This window comes from Psittacula echo (assembly GCF_963264785.1).
Source record: "Psittacula echo genome assembly, chromosome: 7".
Taxonomy (NCBI): domain Eukaryota; kingdom Metazoa; phylum Chordata; class Aves; order Psittaciformes; family Psittacidae; genus Psittacula; species Psittacula echo.
The window spans coordinates 8197962-8218110 of record NC_137740.1 but is presented as its reverse complement, the minus strand read 5'-3'; the positions used below and the strand labels follow the sequence as shown (position 1 = coordinate 8218110).

The following is a 20149-nucleotide window of genomic DNA, read 5'->3' as shown; positions in this document are numbered from 1 at the left end:
GGGATATTTCTTGAATTTATAGAAATTCAGTGCTCAGGATGCTGAGTAGACACCCCTTTTTGTGAGAATATACGGCAGCCAACATAGCAATTAATGTATTTGATATGAAATCATGACCGGTAGCTTATTAGTAACAGGCCTTAAATTTGATTACAAGTATATACTAACCAAAAACCATGTTTCTATGTACCTATTACTCTAACCAGAATTGTCTGACAATGTAATTGTTTTGGTTTAGCCTGGTTCTGCAGGCATGCTTACACTCAGCTTTGTTCATGTTGATATTCTTTGACCTTCACGTTGGAGAAAATAGTTGTTTGGTTCCATTTGGCAGTGAGAATCGGAGATGATGGTATCTAAATAACTCGAATAATCTTATAGGAGAACCCCAAGGAGAGAAGTGAATGGTCTATGGAATCTTCATACCATTCTTTTCTTGTCTTGCCATTACTTTTCTTCCCTACAGCTTGTTTTGTGGGTGGGTTTGTTCTCCATGGTCTCATCCATACAGAAGTATTTACAGAAGCGAGAATGTTCCTTAAGGAGATGATTAAGTATCGTAGTATGTACTGTAGAGATTGGTCAGGCCATGTGCCTTGAGAATAATGGTGGCTGGACATGGAAGCCTGTGTTCAGACAGACTGACATAAACCCCAGGGCCGTGTCAGCTACTCCTGTTACCTAGGTACCTCTGAAGGTCAATAGATGGTTACGGGGAAAAGTAGGGACATGAACTCAGGTTATCCAAGCCCTGATCCTTGTGTCTTCCTTCCTCCATAAAAAGATGTCAGTTTCCTGGAGAATGGCTTCGTTCTGTCTAGGCCTGTATAGGATTCAACATACTAAGGATTTGATATGTTCAGAGGCACAGGGACTGGGGCTGTATAAAATATCTGGGTAGACAAGAAGAGGAAGGCATGGCATAGAAAGTATCTTTGCAGTATTTCTGCTCCAGGCTTCGTGCTCAGTCAGACTTCAGCTCCATCTTGGTTAATGTCGTGTAACTGGGCTAAGAATATTTTTGTGGAGATTAATTCAGCTCTCCAGGAAGACTAGATATGTTTTAATACTTATTTCTGAAGTTGAATTGATTGGATAGAATTGGTTCCTAATATTGTAGGTTAAAACTGCCATTTCTTATCCTTACTCCTGCATGTGGGCATTTTAGGCATGAATTGCAGTGTTTCCATGGAATTTAAGGTCTTCCATTGCATAGTTAGCAGCTTTTAGCGCTTTGATCTGATTTCGTACGACAGAAGTGCTCCCTGTATTTGTGTTGCAGCAAATGCTGTATTTCTGGTGGTGTCTGACTTTGAGAAACACACAGATGCTTTTTTGTAGTCCAGGAGACAAAGAAACAAAGCTTTGTGCTCAGGAGGCAGGATCTGTGCCTCCAGGGTACATCAAGGCACTTGGTGTGCAGCTGCTTTCCCAACCTCCACTTTCTCCTGGTGAGCAGGAGCTGGGTCGCCTTTTGCTGCTCCTGCAGATAGAAATCTTCCACAAGTGCTGTCTTTCTCCTTGGGAGGGATGAGAAGGAGCATGGTTGAATTACAGGACTGTTTGCTTGCCTGCCTGGGCTTGCTTGTTCTTGAAATCTGATTATCTGTGCGTGTGTATAAGTTTATGTGCCTTTAAAAGAAACCCTAAGAATTGCTGTGATTTCCAAATGTGCAAAATAACTTCAGTAGGAGGCTCAAGAAGGGATCTGGAAGCGGCTGTCTCTCATGTTGCATTAATAGAATTGATGCTACTTGAGAATCGGCGAAAGGTACCTCTCTGATGCAGGTTTTCACAGCCCGGTGCAGACCCACAGCTCGGTCTTTGGGCTTGGGAGCAAGAGTGTCTGTTATGCTAACAGCATGGTCTCTCCAGCTCCCTGTTACTTATCCCAGCTATTAACCAGGTCTTCTCTTTCTCCTTGCAAACACAAACATAGATCTCACTAGTCAAACAGAAGCTGTTGAAATGATTTTGGCTGCTAAAGTGGGCTCCTGCCATCCTGTGCGCAGCAGCAGTTGTACTGTTTTGGTTTTGCTGTCATCCCTAGTACATGGAGGAAAGCTTTAATGCAGTCTCTTATCCTACTGCAATTTGATCTGTCCTTTCTCTTCCTATTTACTGGGTGCTCACTGAGCAATAAAAGAAGATGTAAAGGTGGTTGTCTTTCTCAGTCAGCTGCTTCAAGGTTAGCGTTAAAGTGCTGTTTCCTAATGTTTGCATTTTAAACACAAACTTATTTATGAACAGGAGCAGAATTGTGTGTATTATCATTTTTAAGAGGTGGCCTCATTACTGCTCTGGCAGGGCAGCTGGTTACTTTTATTAGGAACTATTACACAAAGCTGTTCCACGGTTCTGCTGATGTTAAGCCTCGTCCACGCTTCTCAGTAAAATCCAGGGGAAGTCAGGGTGGGAGCTTGTTCCTCCTTGGTTTTGATGTAGGATCTTCAGCAGTTTAAAATTCTTATGTTGGATTCTTCTGTATCAAGGAGCTAATGAAATGGTAAAGAATGACATAGAAACCATAGGGGAAATCAAGGATGAAACGGACACTGTAAGAACACTGTGTTCCCACTCTTGGAAGCGGTTCTTGTGCTTGAAAATGCTGAGTTGTTCTTTCCTTTTCTCTTGTGTTTCAACAGGGCAGAGTTTAGGATATGGATTCGTTAACTATATTGATCCAAAGGATGCAGAGAAAGCCATTAACACTTTAAATGGACTCAGACTCCAGACCAAAACCATAAAGGTAAGATAACATAAAACACCTTTTGCTCAGTTCAGGAAGTGGAGAAAATAGTTGAAATGAAATTTCTGGCAATTTCATCACTACTTTAATCTCCAGTGTAAGGGGAACTAACGAGCTCCTCCTTGGAACTATGGGAGGACAGGCGGAAGATGAAATCTCTCTTCTCTGAAGTTGCTGCTGTTGTTCAAGGGGGGAAAGTAACAGGAAGCTCCTTAAATCATTGCAGTCAGGCTTAAATGTGGAATGAAATAGTTGTAGTGGTACTGTTATCCATAAACAGAGGTGAAGTAGGTGACAATGTATTCATAAGTTACACATTTTCTTATGTTTTAATGGGAAATACCCTAACATGGAGCTCTCTTTTAGTGACACCCATGTCACTTATGTGTTGAAAGTATGTTTCTCTCAAGTTAGACTGTGTCATTCTCAAGAAAAAAACCCAAACAAAAACCCAACAAATTCTCAGTTTCCACATCCTTAGTTTGATTTATTCTTTTAAAAGCTGGAGGCTTTGGAGATCCCACTGAAGTCTCTCATCTCATTGTTGTAATAGACCATTAGTTATTCAATGACCTTCTTTAGTGGTCTCACAAGAACAGCAAGTTTCTGCACTGTCACGTTTTGTGCTGCATGGCTGATAAAGCCTTTTTGAAACAGCTTATGGAAGATTTCCACATCCAGAATTCTGACAAGTAATACAGCTTAAGGAATATGAATCAAAATATTGAAGAAGAACACACAGCAGATCTGATTCAAATTATCTGAAACTGCTTTGATCATATTTGAATGCTTCTTCCGATTTGTACTGTTTTCTTAATTTCTATTCTGTATTTAAGCTGTATTTCAAAGCCAGAAATATTAAGAATATAGAAACAGAATTTTTACTTCTGAAAAAAACTCGTACAAATAATGTGATTTCTTATCTTGCAAAAAAAGGATATTGTATGGTCAGTACTTCAGTTGTGCTTACCCTTTCTCACTGAAGGTTTTGGTTTGAACGAAATGGCATTCCCTAAAGCAAAAAGATCGTGTGCATCTCTAAAGATTGTTTCAAGCAAGTTTTCCCTTGATGTGTATGATCAGTGGGGAGCAAAAGTCATGAGTTTGGGGGTTATGCAAGTGGTGGAGTAGCTGCATGGATTATATAGAGAAGGCTTTTTCCAAACCTCCCCTAGACAAACCAGGTTACATCCTGTAGATACGTACGTGTGCCGTATATAAAAATGCTCACAGCGTGGTTTTGTAGAGTTAAAGAGAAAAACTTACAGGAGTATGTAAGGCAAAGCAGCAAAATCTACCGTCTTATCTACTGCTGCAGGTGGCAATACATGCTTGGACTCAGCAGTTCCCGCTTACAGTGAAAAGTTGAGCAGTAAGTTGCTTTCCAAATTGCTTTTAAAGGCACATTATCAGGAGAACACATAGCATTTTGAAGGTACTGATCTGTCTTCTAGTTTATTAAAAACTGAGTAGAACTTGAAAAAATTAGATTTTAATGCAGCGCTTTCATACTTGTACCATTATTGAGTGCTAGCGAAGGCACTGAATTTTTTTGTCCTGAGTACTTATGTTGCTTTGCCTCTATGTTTTTCTTGTGAGCCAGAGAAATGCTATTGCATGCATAGGATTCCAAGGTTACAGAAAACACATAACCTACGAAAAGGCCTCCAAAAACCCACCCCATTTACTCTCTTATATTTCTCCCGACATGTAAAATTAAACCATTATGCCTTCCTTTCATCATGTGTAGTAAGATTTTTGTTACCCAGGAATTTCCCATGCTGAAATATCTTTGCAGAAAGTATTTTCTTTGTTTTTTTTTAATTCATTATGTATTTTACAAATACAGGTGCTTTATTAGGTCTGGGATTTTCATGCTTCTTATTAGCCAGTAGACTTTTATAGAATAAATGACATTCTGTTGGGCTCTTGAAAGCTGTTAAAATTTAATAACAAGCAAAAAGAGATTGACCTAGCTGACATGCACAGGAGCAGTGTAATTTCTTCAGTGATTGGGAAGATGTGTGTAGGGTTTTCTTAAAACAAGATTGTTTTCAGGTAAGTGTTTATGCAGCTGCCTAAAGCCAACCCAAGGGCGCCTTCTATTCAAATGGCAAAGCTCTGGACGCATGGACATTTAACTAGCAGTTTCCAACCCAATTTTTAGTTGCAGAATTGCCTGTGATAACCTCCCCTTAGCCCTTTGGGGGTTTTTTTGTGTGTGTTTTTGATTATATTTTGCATATATTATGCTTTTCATAAATTAGGTCTGGTACTGTGTGATGGGGATGGAGGTTTCCCAGTGTTCATGCTGAGTTGTGAATCATGTACGTTTGCTGCTCCCATATTGCTGGAGATGTCCGTGGTTTCCAAAAAGTTCCAAAGCAAGGAGAAATCATGCTCTGCACTGCTGAAGTCTCCTAGCTCGCCTGTTGCCCCACACACATCCTTTTCCATGTATCTCACCGTGATTCATTATAAGGTTGAAGTATTTTAATTCGTGGAGTTACTATATGTAATTACCAGAGCGGATTACTTTAGCTAGATGCCCTTTACAGTTATTAAAAATGCACTTCTGGTGCATTAAAAAAGCCTGTCTCAAAAGAACATATAGAAAGGGATTTGGTGGCATATAGTTCTGTAGGCTGAAAAATATTAATACTAGAATAACATTGGGCTGGAAAAGTACTGAGCATTGCTTTACTCTGTTTTCTTCCTGAGTGTGGTTGGGTTTTATGCCCTAGAATGAATCAGTGATGTCCTGTTGATGGATAGGCTGAACCTTGGCCTCTGCCTGCATACGCTGGGTAGCTGCAGCCCTGCAGGTAGTGTTTCTCTCCCTACCTTTTGTTTGCAAGGTGTTTTTTATAGGAAGTTGAAATGAATAATCTGTGAAAGCCCTTTTACAGGGCAAATTACTTCTGTTTCCCAAGGTCACCTTGGCCCTGCTGGCTGTGTCCATCTCCTTGCTCAAACAAGTCGTGAGCTCTGCTGTCGCTTGCACCTAAACTGAACACGAGCTGGCCCTGGGGCATCAGATCTGCACTCATTTTTGACCCCACTGGGCTTAATTCATGTTTAAATATATATATATTTTCTGCATGTGTCCTCAAATCCTGTCCTTTTCACTTCTGTAACATTTTTGTGGCAGCTTAATGTTCTCTCTCTCCTGATGCCTTGCAAAACAGCCATGCAGTCACAGGAGGAACTGGTTTTACAGCAGGATCAGCAAAAAAGCTAGACACAGCCTGCTTTCAGATGTGCGGACAAAAATAACTCCAGAAATGTTCTTTTTATTGTTTCATTGTTACAAAAAATAATCCCTTTTCACTGTAGCAGCTAAAATATTTATGTGCATTTATGTGTCAGTGACACCCTTTCCAGTCAAAGTTGATAGGTGACTATTTGCAGAATATCTGTTTGGGGAAAGCATTGAAGGAAGTGTTATGCATGTGGTGGTAGTAGGTGATACACGTTATGTTCCTCCTCAGCTGATCATAGTGCATATCTTATTTACGCCATTTCATAGCAGCAGCAGCATCTTGTGAGGGAGAAAGGTTTCACTTCATTTTTACAGCTAAAGCTTGGCGTAATTCAACAAAACAGCTTAGAATGAGGGAAGATACAGCTTGTGTTGAAATAAATATATATTCCAGAAATTGAATCTATTTTTAGAAATTAAATTTGCCCATCCATAAAAGCATATGAAAGGTCACTGCTGCTGTTGAAGATTGCCTGGCAATTTAGTTGCAAATACCAGAAGCAAAGTAAGATGTGTGATGCATGGGGTACAGATTGTTTCAACTGCGCTGCTTTGCCCTGGAAAAAAGACAATGCCTGAAAGGATGCAAAGGAAGCGGTACATGGGGATTCAAGTGACCTGGCTTCACATTGGGGGATGCTGGAACAAGGGTGGAACAGAGTTTTGAAAGGAAGTTTGAAATCCAAAAAGAGCCAGTGACCCCCTGAAGCGCAGTCTTGTGTCCCCATCTCCTTCCTGTTCTCTGTCACCTGAGAAACAGGTATTTTTACCTTTCTTCGCTGGCAGGAGCAGGAGTACGCTGACACTGCTGGAGCAAAGGGAGAAGTCTCCGGTGAGGGGAGAAAGGAATCTGGGATCTCTGAGCCCTTGATGCCTTCCAGTTTTTAAATCAGAGCTATCAGATATTGTGTTCAAGGCCAGTTTGGACAGGGTTGTCAGCAACCTGGTCTAGTGGAAGGTGTCCTTGCCTGTGGCAGGGGGTCAGAACTGGATGAGCGTTAAGGTCCTTTCCAACCCAAACCAATCTGTGGTTCTGTGGTAAAATACCAAACAGATAGGATCATTTCGCTGTGGTCTGAGGCGTTCTCTGATTTTAGTTTTCAGTTAATAAGTAACATGGAATATAGCTGCTGCTATTTAAACACTTCTGATTGTTAAAGATACGTATTTCTGCTTTACTCTCCCATTTTGATCAATAGGATTGGATGGTCCTAGTTTAAAATACAAGTGAGTAGGGCTGTGGGAGAAAGTACGCAAGAGTTTTCTGGAAATGAAATGGTAATGTTAACTGCTCGAAGATCTTGCTGTTTATCTTGGTCTCTCAGGTGTTTTTCGAAATGCCAGATATTTCTACACGATTCAGGCTCTAAATCTGTCCATGTTAATTCTTGTAATTGTCCGCAAAAAGACAAACTATCTTGTCACTGCAAGGTAACCAAATAACAGCAACCTCAGAGTTCTCCGTTGTACAAAGTCATTTGTCAAAAAGATTGCCTTCCAGTCGCGCTCAGTGGGGAAGGAGGCACAGGAAGCAGCAGGCAGGGAAGGAGGAAAGCTGCAGCAGTGAGCACTGGGGAAGAGAGCAGCATCTTCTGTACCCCATTCCAAACTGCTGGGGATGTCACAGAGAGGGAGATGAGGTGGAGGGTTTGGGGAGTGGAGGATGCCAGGAAAAGCTGAACATAGAATCATAGAATAGTTAGGGTTGGAAAGGACCTTAAGATCATCCAGTTCCAACCCCATGTTGGATGTGGCAATGAGGGATTTTGCATTTTCAAGTTTCCCCATGTATGCAGTTACTTTGGGCCCCCCATGTGCAGGGGCATGGTGTGTTCTGCACATCGTGTGCTTGGTCTTCAGACATCAGCTGCCTTGAGGTGCCCTTGCTCCAGCAAAGCTTTGCAGAGGGGAGAGATGTGAAAGAGCATGCACTGCTTTCCTTCCCCACAAATTCAAATTACAGCCGTTTGCAAGCTGTACATTTGGGATGTAGTTGTTCTATAATTCCTCTTAAAATTAAGGTAATTGCTTATTCTATTTCATGGTAGCTCAGAGTTAGTCAAGGAGGAGGGGTCATTAGCTGTGATTGCTGTACCTGGGACAGAGCCTTGGACAAGAATCTCTAAAGATGCCACAGACCTGGAAAGCCTCAACTAAGTTTACTTTGGTTTTGCTTTTCAGGAGCCTCTGTCTGTGTAACCTTTTGGATCTTTGTAGTGCTTGTTAACAAATCCTCTTCCACCCTTAGTTCTTGTAGTGATGCTGCAGTTCAAAGGACCTCACAGATCTGCGTTTGAAGGTTCAGATTTGGCCCTGCTGCTTTCAGCAGGCACCACAGCCTTAATCTGCTAGTTTTGGGCATCTTCTCTTAATCGAGATGTAACTGCTTCAGTTTTGCCAATAAGTCCTTTTCTTTCCACAGAGCCAAAGCAATTATTTCTCTTAGCCCTGCTCTTGATACAGCCAGAGTGCTTCTAGGTTATCTGCAGATTCTTTCATGAAATGATGGGATAGACTATTGTATCTTACCTGCAATCATAATTAATCCCAGTCCGATGGAATTGAATTGCTCAACAGTGAAGTGCATCATCACTCCCCTCTATCCCCCAGCCAAGGGCTTGGAGAAGGAAAGGACAAAGCAGTGAAGATATTCCAGACTCTGGTCCTCAGCCTCTGGACCGGAACGCCTTTGTTTGTGCTTGTTCTGACAAAGCACAAGAGGTTTTCTTAAATCTCTGTTCTTGCACAGAAGTAGGGCATGGACGAGGGCCTGGAAGTGGCTGTGGGAAACATCTCTTCCAGCCGTAGCCCATCCTTTGGTGTTAAGCAGATTTTACTTCTAGTTCCATATGTGTGTGAAACAACTAAGATTGTGCTCATTTACACGTGTGAAGCTCTTGGAGCAGTCGTGTTAAAGCACTTCCAGGCCATACCAGTGGAATAAGGGGCAGCAAGTGAAGGAAGGGTTGTCCTCATTTTACACGTTTGGACCTTAGGCAGGAAAAAAGCAAAGTAACTCACCCCAAAAGCCATCCTACATCTTTGAGAGTGTCATGCAGAGAGATAAAGCAAAGTCTTCTAGAATTGAGGTGACCAAGAGGTTCAGAGGTTTTGAATGTTAGACAAACTCCTTTTGAAAGCTGCCCAGGTAGTCCCACAGCACCGACTGCACCATATCTGCTCGTGGCTGGAGAGATGTCCCAGGAATTGCAGGTACCATCGGTAGGTGGTTTGGTGGCCTGTGGATGCTTGTGCTGCTGTGGAGAGCTAGAACTAGGCTCATGGCTAGTCTCAGGTTCACCAGATGAGTAATGGTAGATGCAGAGCAAGATGTACATGTCCTCTGGAGAAGACATGAGCTGCTAGGTTGTTTGTCAGCAGACGTTTAGACCAGGACAGGGTGGCTCTGCTGGCAGAGCCCATCGTTCAGGGAAGGATGATGCTTTTCCTCTTCGGAGCAGATTTGGAGTTGAATTTTGGGATAAGGCTTCTAGAAATGGACTTAATATTTGAAAAGTCCAGGATTAGCATATGATCTGAAAGCATCTCTTTGGATGAGCAGGGGTGTTGGAACTAGATGATCTTAAGGTCCTTTCCATCTCTAACCATTCTGTGATTCTATGAGCAGCAGCGAAGTGGTTAAGTGTCAGTGTATAAATGGTTGCTGTTACACATCCAGCACCTCGCGTCTGTAAGACAAATGGGATGCGTTCATGCCTCTGGGTGCCTTTGCTGTGAGCTCTGAGTTGGAAAGACCAGGCTGCTTCAATTTACCTTTTGAAGAGTCTCGAGGTTAGAAATTTTTCAGAGAGTTTTTTATGTGGCAAAATGGGTAGGAAATCAATAAGGAAGATAATTACTTTAACTTGGAGATATTTTCTGCCCTCCTAAACAGATTCGTGCATTACCATGGAAGATACGAAATGCTGGACCTTATGACTCTGCATTAGTGTTTGGAGACAGCGGTGCAGACTCTCGAGATGGCTGTTTACACTGAACAGAAGCCCTTACACAGTTCAATGTCAGATGAGAAATATCGTAGCGAAAGATTTTCACAGTTAATATATAAATGTATAGAAACTAACATCAGAGGCCAGCAAGCTATAAAATAAATCGTACAATATTTTAGTATCTTCCTTGCAAATTGGACTGAAGAACTCCTAAGTGATCTTACACAGCAAAATAACTCCGTTCGACCTCCAACTGTCATACAGGCGGACAAACATTTTAATGCTGAGAAATGCCTGGGCCAGACAGTAGTTTGGTGTTCTCCAGCTCATTTGTTTGAATTTCTTTGTGTTGGCTGGGATTTCCATATGCTTCTCTTTTTCAGCACACAGTTTCATTATAGGGCACTAACACTGCCATGAGCAAAAAAGTCGTTCTTAAGTGTGAATATAAAGAATTAATGCAGTATCCTCACCCGGCGCTTTGTAGTTTTCAGGGCTAAAATGGGAGCTGGTTTTGTCTCCCATTTTAACTTGCACAGCGCAAGTTGCTTCCGGTCTTGTGGAGGGCCAGGGTGGGCGATTTCTTCCTTTGATAGCTAATACGTGGGAAGACATCCCATCCTCAGAACTAACTGAATAATGGCTTGAAAGCAGGATGGCACAGCCTAACTGATCGATTTGTCATTGGCTGACCTGAGAGGGAACATGAAAAAGATTCAAAACCAGATAAATAATTGACATTGCTAGCCTTGAGTCCATTCAGCTCACAACCTTTTCTCCTTGCTTTTAAAGACGTTGCTTTTGACTGCTTCTTTCTTTGGCCCAGGCTCCCCTGCAACCTGAATGTTTGATTGCAGGAGGAAATAAAAAGTAGACCTGGGCGGTGGTAGGTGTTCACGTGTGATTTGAGTGTGTGGAGTCTCCCCTTTCTCTGTGTGTCTGCAGGGCCTACAAGAGCAGAGCGTTTTCTGTATGTAGAAGTATATATATAAAATGTCAGGCACTCAGTGCTCTGGGAAACGGTGTTTTTTGCATATCCCAATACTTTTCATCTTTCCTGTAATGTGGCGTTTGGTTAATGAATGTGCCAGAGTGAGAAAACCCAAAGGAAACCCCTGGCTGTTTTCCCAGGAACTTTATTAATTTTGCAGCTCTCTGTTTTGAGGAATAGGTGAGGTTTCTATAACTCTCAATAACTCCAGAGAGGCTCTTAAGTGTTTTTTAAACTGTTATTCCTGAAGTAGGTTAAACTGTAGATGTCTGAACCCTTTGAGTACCCTCTCAAGGTAAGACTTTTGCAGAGTGGGAGGGAGTCTGCTTTTCCGAGTGCCCTGGCATAGGGCATAAGTGAGAAGCCACTGACGTGAGACCACCCAACCAAGCACAGTCAAAACCAGTGATTTTAAGCAAAGGCACAGTGCAGTTATCCCTGGTTTCCCCAAGCTCCTGGCTTGATCTTAGTTACATAAAAGCCAGGCAGTGCCATGCGTATTCTGGTCCTGCAGTACCAGGGGTGTTTGGGACCAGCAATTAAGTGACTTAAATGCTGCACCCCATCAGGAGCTCACGGGCTGTGAGGTCCTGAATCGCTGAGGCACTAAATAGTTTCCACTCCAATATTCCATCCCTTTCAGCACTGATCTCAGCACCTGAAGGTTTCTCTGGTCAGAAAGTCTGTTTTTCTGAGTGCCTGAGCTTGCCTCAGTTGATGCAAATTTTCTCATTTAACTTCTTTTTCACATATCTTTCCCTAATTTTTTCCCACCTTCTCTCTAAATGTAAATGTTAGATTTAAAAGGTTATTTACCAGCTTCTAAGTTATAAAGAAGTTGCCCAAAACCTTCAAATCTAAAATCTTTGGAGTTTGTCTGCTGTTATTCAGAGAAGATTGTGGAAGCAAATATTAGTCATTAACATCACTTTCTGTGTTGAGTCAGCATCTATTTTTAGGTGTGGAGCACATAAAGACAGCTCTTTGACACATAAAACACACAAAGACATCCATTTGACATCATTTGTGTTTGGGCTAAGGCTCGGGAAAAGGGGAAGACAATTGCTGAATGCATTGTATTCATGACGGGGACCCCTCCATTTCCTTCCAAGACACTTTTTCAGACATAACGCAGGAATGTACTGATCTGTTGATATTTAAATAAGTCAAGATGAAGTGCAAAATATTCAGGTTTGGATCCAATGCTATTTCAGATGTGCTGCAAAGCAATTCTTCACGATCCACGCTGAATACTTGCCATTAAGGCTTTATCCGGGAAGTATTTTTGTATGTTAAATGTGTGTATTCTAAATGTATATATTTTAAAAGTGCAGAAGGCTTTTTATGCACATATTATAATTATAAATCTGATTCATAGAAGAACAGTTGAGAGAGTCTTGATTTAATAATTTTCCAACAGCATACATGCAGTTGGAACTCAACTTCTTTTCTTGTTTGCTTGGTCATAATATTTTGTGGTTTGGTTGTAGGCTTACAGTGCAAGGGAACTTCTTGTGATGAATTGCAGATAGGACAATGAGTGTCAGTACACAGTTCCCTGAGCAGATGTTTATTTAGTCTAATTTCACCAGTACTTTACTGTTCATCCAGAACAGATCTTGCCAGCTCAGGATGAAAACACAAAGAGAAATAGCACAAAAGATCACTCCACAAATAACCTGATCTGTTTCAGACTCTTGGGGGGGCTGGGTAGAAAAACATGCTAGAACTTTGGAGTGCTATATTGGATACAGTAAATCATCCATACACCCACAATCTATAGGGGTAAATTTACAAAGCCATGCGTAGGAAGCTGCATGTTAATCTACCTCTGAACAATAGTTACTTTATGACTGCACTTGAAGAGCCCTTTCGTCTGTTCCTAGTCTCTTTAGTTCTTCTTTGTTCTTCCAGCCTTTCCTGGCTTTGTTGATTTTGCGCAACAGGTAACATCTGAACTCGAGGGTTCTTGTTGTGAAAGAACAGAAAATAATCTGTCCATTTAAAATGCGAGGGGTGGCTCTATCTTACTAACATGTCTTTCCTTTCCTTCCTAGGTGTCGTATGCCCGTCCGAGTTCAGCATCAATCAGAGATGCGAACTTGTATGTCAGCGGCCTTCCGAAAACAATGACCCAGAAAGAATTAGAGCAGTTATTCTCACAATATGGGCGCATCATCACCTCACGGATTCTGGTTGATCAAGTCACAGGTTAAAAGAAAACTTTCCTTGATAGATGCATGTTTTTCTGGATATGGCAAACTTGTTGGCAGTTGGGTTTCAAGACAATGTGATGTTTAGTGTACAATGCAGTACGTGGTTCTTGGAGTGTTGTCACTGTTTGGAGGCATAACTACTACCTCTTTAATGAGGGATCTCAAAATGCAAAATGGTTACTTCAAAGCGTTATATTAAATATGGTAGGAGCTGATTTTGGAGAATACAGATGGGGAAGAGTGTTTGTCTTTATAGGACTTTCTTTAATCTGCAAGCCATGCATTCTGTGCAGTGACAACAAATACTCAATTCATGTTCGTTACATAGATAAGGCTGTTGCTACAAATATTCATCTGTTCACATGTCTTTACTTCCCAGGGGTTTCTCGAGGTGTGGGATTTATCCGTTTTGATAAGAGAATAGAGGCAGAAGAAGCCATAAAGGGACTAAATGGCCAGAAGCCTAGTGGTGCTACAGAACCAATTACTGTGAAGTTTGCCAATAACCCCAGCCAGAAAACAAGCCAGGCACTCCTTTCACAGCTGTATCAGTCTCCCAACAGACGCTACCCTGGACCACTTCACCACCAGGCTCAGAGATTCAGGTAATTACCTGGAAAAGAACTGAAGTTCCACCAGCAGTGACAATGTGGGGCAGGTGCTACGCAGGAAAATATGCTTTAGTTGCGTAGGCTGACCTGATTTTCTTTGTAAAATTAAATATTCTTTCCTGGAGAATGAGGAGGAAAATCTGCTGACAGCAGTAGTCATGTTGTATTTACTAAAACAGCTGAAGTACTGTACAATCAGATCTCATGAAGGCTCATAGAAAAAGGGAGGACAGAATAAGAGTTACACTGATAATCAAATGAGCAGCGACTACCCTGTTCTCTCTCCTATTTTTTTGGTAATGCTTTTATTTTCTGCTGTATTATTTCAGTTTTGATGCAGCTTAGACTTTGATGTTAATGACAGTGGATTGGTAGCAGGAAAAAAGCTGAGTCTGTTCCAGTCAGCAGCAGTATCATTAAATTTATTAGCCTGAGATATCTGCTCTTAGTATAGAGACCTTGCATTAGTCTTTGGTGTGAGTCTTCAGATGTTTTCGGGGATGTTTTATGCTTTGCATTCTGAATATAGTGTTTCCATCTGATACATAAGCCAGAGTTAGCAGTACATGATGTCCTCATTACTTTTATATTTAGTAATTTTCAGGCAACCTAGCATTCAAATAAAAGGTTTGCCTTCAAAAAAGAAACTTGGACGTACTCACATAACTGAGTTGCATCCTGGCTTTAGAGGATTTTTCAAAAGTAAATTTAGGTCTGCAGTGATGAAAAGTGCTAATGAATTCAAGATCATTAAAAAAGTCATCGGATGCATTAAATTTACACTCGTTTTTGTCTTTGGCACGCAGCTGTGTCCATTGAGATTGTCACTGAATCCTTCCATGGACAGAAGGTCTTTATTGTACTCTCAGGGAAAGCAGATGATTATATTCTGTATAAAATTTGGTGGTCGTTTGGATTGACATATCATGGAGGATTAATACTAAATACATGTAATATAGTGTGGAGAGTATTACGTTAAAGCAGTTAGAATCAAGAGTTTTCCCAATTCCAGCAATTTTGGACTGTAACACTTTATTCCCAAGTTAACTATCAGGTGAACAGTTGAACTGTTTGCACAGATTTCATACTAACACTGTCTAAAAAGGATAAATCAGAAGTGGATTTTTTTTAAAACCAAACCCTGGAAATGAAGTTTTTTCGCAAAAAAAGTGTAGACAAGTTAAAAATAAATGCTGTGGTGGAGATTTAAGCACAACCTCAGACTTAACAAAGCAGGCCGGGAGTTGTTAGGCTCCTTAGATGTGTGGGAAACTTGTTGAACGTTTCTTCTTTGAAAATGGAACGCTATTAATAATAGTTCCATTGAGCGATCTTGCCATCTGTGAGACATTAACCCAAAGACCCTCCTTCTCTTTTCAGGCTGGACAATTTGCTTAATATGGCCTATGGCGTAAAGAGGTAATTAGAATTCCACAGATTGCCAGATGTCCGTGTTGGCACAGATTGGTGCTACAATTTATTTTTTTTAATTCACTAACTTTATTTTTTTTTTTGGTTTAATTCCTTCTTTTCTTCCACCAGCATGTCAAATTCTTTTTAAGTTTGGACTTCAGTTGGTTTTGTTACTTTAAAGGCCACACATGCAGATTCTGTGGGGTTTTTTGTTTCACCTTTTATTTTTATTTACAGGTGGGCTTCTCAGATGGTTTAGGTGCAGCAGCTCCCAACATTCAAACTGCAGTTGCCCTGCTAAATAGTGCTTTTTCCAGCACCATTTAGCACCAGAACTATTAAGTTTTTAAGTAATCTTTGATTTGATAATAGAAATCTAAATAGTCTCAACCAGAATTGTACTGCTGTTGTCTAAATCTCACAGTTAAGACCTTGTTTCTCCCACATTTGACTTAAGATTGACTTGAAAATACAGCTGTCTGCACCTTAATCAGCCCAGAATTTCTTTTGTTACAGGTTTAATATTGGTGCTTGAGATTTTGTTTTTGTTTAAAATAGCTCTGTGTGTCCGTATGTATGTGCACGCTTGTGTGATAGACTTTTATGCTGTTTCATGAGTATGTTCAGTGTTTGATAGCTAAAATGAGTTGATGTGGTGTTAGCGTTTCTTCTGATGGCACGCATCAACGCAAGCGAACCTTACGGCAAAAATAACGGTATAGTCTTATTCCTGGTGTTACCATAAGATGTCCAGCTATGCCCCACAATTAAGATGAGAAAATACTTCTTAATCTTCTGAAATGGTCTGCTCACAACACGTGCCAATTATTTGGGCTTTGTTTTTTAAAGCTCATCCTATAAAAGTGGTATGGTAAGTATATCTTTACACTGGCGAGTAGTGGGCAGTAACATGGGTTTTAACTACTGCCACAGTAGCTATTATGCAAATCTTAAGACTACTCACAAAAGGAATAGCCAGAAAAGAGGCAGCATATCTTCCCAGAAGCACTACTTCTGGTGTTCATTAGTACATTTGTTACATCTGCAGTATCCTTAGTGGTGATGTGATGAGTCAGAACTCACCACCTAATCTTATCACACACCGCTTTTCCTGTGTTCTCCCATCTCACTTGTTTCTTGATACATTGCCAAAAACATGGCAAAGCTCTCAGTGTCAAGTAACCTGTCAGGCACAAATCAGTGTCAGAAGGATGGGTTTGTTCCAGGAATTTTCCCTTGGTTTTTGCTGCTTCTGCTTCCCTGGAATTGCACTGGTATGTGGTGCCGGACAAACAGGGCTTAGTCTGAACTAGTGAGGGCTTGAATTTGGATGTCATAAGACCTACAGAGGGAATGAGAGTGAGTTACCTGCCTTTATGTTATGCATCTGCTTTCGTAATATTTAGAGGCTGTAGTATTGGTCTTAAATCACAACAGTGTTTTGTAGGCATCTTAAATTAGTTCATATCTTGAAAATCTTGAAAACTTGCCCTAGCAAACCCTGTAATTTATAGTTATAGGGTCACAAAAAAACCCAGTGTATTGATAAAAACTTCTGAAACTGTCTCTATATTGTGGCATTCCTGCGTTTGGGGGTCGGTTCTTTCTTTCCCTTTATCAAGTATCTAGTACTGATGGAAAGGAGATGTGTTGACGTGGAAAAAGGTTTTACTGACGCTAATTCCAGGTCACTTGCTAGTAGCAGAACTACTTACGCAATAGGTTGTCTTGTATTTGTGTCAGTACACTTGCACTAGTTTTGTGCATGCTTTCTTGGATTTAAGGCAGCTCCTGTGCTCATGGTACATAAACAGCTGAAAGCAGCTGAAAACTGCTTCCCTAAAAGTTTCCAGGGAAAAGCCGCTCTCCAGTAAATTGCATGAAACCTTAACCCTTTACACATCAGTGCAGCCTTCCTGCAAAACTCCGTAACACACTCTGTGACATGCACAGCTTTGGGATGTCCAGATTTTACAACAAACATCGCTTTCAGGGTAGCGTATACATTAATGTTGTACTTCACGTTAAATTAAACATGGCAGAAGAGAAGCATTTTCTGGTTTATGTATGTTACTAGCACAGCTGGCACTTGTCAGCAACGGGCTTAAAGTCCTATCTTCCAAATTTCAGAAGAAGTTGAAGCTGTTGACTTATACAAGCTCTTGGTCTTGGCTGCCTTATTTATGATTCCACATAAGGTGGAAGGAACAGTATAAATTGGCCTTGTCCACCTTCTGCCTTGCTTTTCAGCAGCTGGGGAAATACCGTGGGTTCGAGCCATGCTGAACCATTATGATAATGTTATTAGTTTCAGTATGTGGGAGAGAAACTAAAAGATGATAAGAGTAGGATTTGCAACAGTGAAGTTCAGTTGGAAAATTGCCACATACCTTTAATAAACTGTCTGCAAACCTATACGTAGGTCTGAGGATCCAGCACTGTGAACGTTTGTGAGCTGCTCATTTATACCGTAGCTACACCCCAGTGACTTTCCTCAGCGTAAGATATATATTCCAAGTGCCTTTTTTCCTTGAGTATGCATATAAAGTGCCATCAGGAATCGACAGAATGGTGGGCAGCCATCAGGTGTGTAGTTTCTTTTATGGCTATTTAATATACACAACATAATATTGTGCAGACTGCTAAATGTGTGTGGAAATATTGCAAGTGTAAAAGGGTAAGTTCTGGAGAGTGCAAGAGCTTACTCAGCAATGCTGAGTTCCCCCCCCTCCACTCCCTCAGTCATCACTCAGACTCCTGAGGAATTATTATTCAGTTCTGGTATTAAAACTCATCATATTGAAGGTACATGGGAAACTGGATTTTTTTATTAAGACGTTTCCTCTGTGCAGTTGTTATTTTAAAACCTATCCCAAAGTGCAGCTTCAGAAAGCATGTCACTTTTTTTTTAAACTGATGAAAGGAAAATTATGTTGATCCTGAGGGCTGATACCGCTTAACATCTTCATTAATAACCTGAGTCACGGGCTGCAACGCACCCTCCTTGCATTAGCTGGTGACACTAAATTGGTGAGGGAACAGGGGCAGTCACTGTGCTCTTGGCCACGGGTGCCACTGGGGAGACCTTGACAAGCTGGAGGAACATGGTGAAATTCAGGAAAGGCAGATGGAGAGTTGAGCCCTTGGCTGCTGTCCTTAGCTACCTACAAGGGGCACTAGAAAGATGAAGCTGATCTCTTCTTGAAGCTCAACTGCAAAAGGACAAGAGGTAACAGGAACAGGGAAAATTCAACTGAGAATGAGGGAAAATCATTTACAGTGAGGATGGTGGAGCCCTGGAGCAAGGGCTGCAGGAGTGGAGTTCCTTTCCTTGAAGACTTTCAAAACTCCCCTCTGCAAGGCCATGAGCATCTGATGTAAATTGAGAAGTCATCCTCGCTTTGTGCTGGAGGTTGATCAGATGACCTCCACAGATCCTGCCCAGCCTGTGTTACTGTGTGATGGTTCCATGTGCATAAACGTGCTACCTGGCTTTAGCTTCCCAGTTCAGATGTTCAAGCTAAAGGAAACTGGTCCCAAAAGACAACGAGGAGAGAAAAGTTAGAGTGCTGTATTAGATTTGTAGGAGCTTGTCTCTGCATTGACCACCCAAAGAACCTAAAAGCCTGTCATGGCTATGAAGTCTCACAGTATGAAGGTATTTGTTGACATACTCGATTATATTTATGCACTGTTTCACTTACCCTACAATTGCAGCATAAATCTCCTTGAATATGTGGCCAGCTTTAGGACTTCTTTATTACCTGGATTTCTTTTCTCAGTGTATGTCAATTAAGGACTGTGTTAGGAGGGGAATTAAAATCTGCAAGTTAGACATCTCTCTTAAATCTCGTATTTAGTATTTTTAGCTAGAGAGGCCACTGTTACAGCTCAATCCTGGCAATGGCATTTCATATTAATCTTTTAAAGTCGTAAATTTGTTAGGGTTTTTTTCACTACCAACTAGTAAGAAGTAAAGTTTAGGATGTCCATTTCCCTGAAACTACATTATTTTAGTGGTGGTAATAGGTAGCAAATTCCTACAGGCTTCTTTAAATGAACTTGTGTTTATAGGAGCATTTGCAGGCCCTTTTGGGCTTAGATTGTCCTTAAGCATTTCTTTTATTAGATCTTAGTATACATCGAAGTAGGGCTTATCCTTGAAGGGAGACTCATTGATGCCCAGATTTGGTCTGGTACAGCTGCCTTCCACTTAGGTAGAGACCAAAGGTAGCAATGTAATCATCTTCCAGGGATAGGATCAAGAACCTTCATTACCATTGGCTGACTTACTTTAGAGTCTTGGTTCCATGTAGCTTGTGCCAAGAGATATATTTAGAATAGACCCGTCTTTTTACTTGGTAGGTTTTCTCCGATCACAATTGATGGTATGACGAGCCTTGTCGGAATGAATATCCCTGGTCACACTGGGACTGGATGGTGTATCTTTGTCTACAACTTGTCTCCCGACTCCGACGAGAGCGTCCTGTGGCAGTTGTTTGGTCCCTTTGGAGCAGTCAATAACGTGAAGGTGATCCGTGATTTCAACACCAACAAGTGCAAGGGATTTGGCTTTGTCACCATGACCAACTACGACGAAGCTGCCATGGCGATTGCCAGCCTTAATGGATACCGTTTAGGAGACAGAGTATTGCAAGTTTCCTTTAAAACCAATAAAACCCACAAATCCTGAATTTCATATCCTTACTTACTAAAATATATATATATAAATATATATACGAACAAAACAAAACAAAAAAAATAAAAACTCTTCAAGGCTTATATTCAACCATGGACTTTATAAGCCAGTGTTGCCTAAGTATTAAAACATTGGATATCCTGTGAGGAACAGGAAAGGATTTTATAATGCTTAGAAAAAAAAAAAAACAAAAAAAACCTTTGATGCATTGAATGTTCTTTCATAGCTGTCGTTGTTGAATATAATATACATAGATAA

The 20149-nt window shown here is 41.0% G+C and overlaps 1 protein-coding gene across 3 annotated transcripts in view; it reads left to right on the top strand.

Annotated features, from left to right (window-relative positions):
• The window catches only part of ELAVL4 (ELAV like RNA binding protein 4), a gene marked incomplete at both ends in the record, with an annotated part of 61631 nt that extends 41746 nt beyond the window's left edge, over positions 1-19885 (top strand). The window contains 5 exons of one of the 3 annotated variants that reach the window (XM_080623356.1): positions 2646-2749; positions 13010-13163; positions 13548-13773; positions 15160-15198; positions 19558-19885. In XM_080623356.1, the coding sequence (XP_080479482.1) occupies positions 2646-2749; positions 13010-13163; positions 13548-13773; positions 15160-15198; positions 19558-19885 (851 nt within the window). Of the gene's footprint in view, positions 1-2645; positions 2750-13009; positions 13164-13547; positions 13774-15159; positions 15199-19536 lie in introns of all 3 variants that reach the window. The other 2 variants (XM_080623355.1, XM_080623357.1) reach the window with 2 other exon arrangements.
• Positions 19886-20149: the final 264 nt, after the last annotated feature.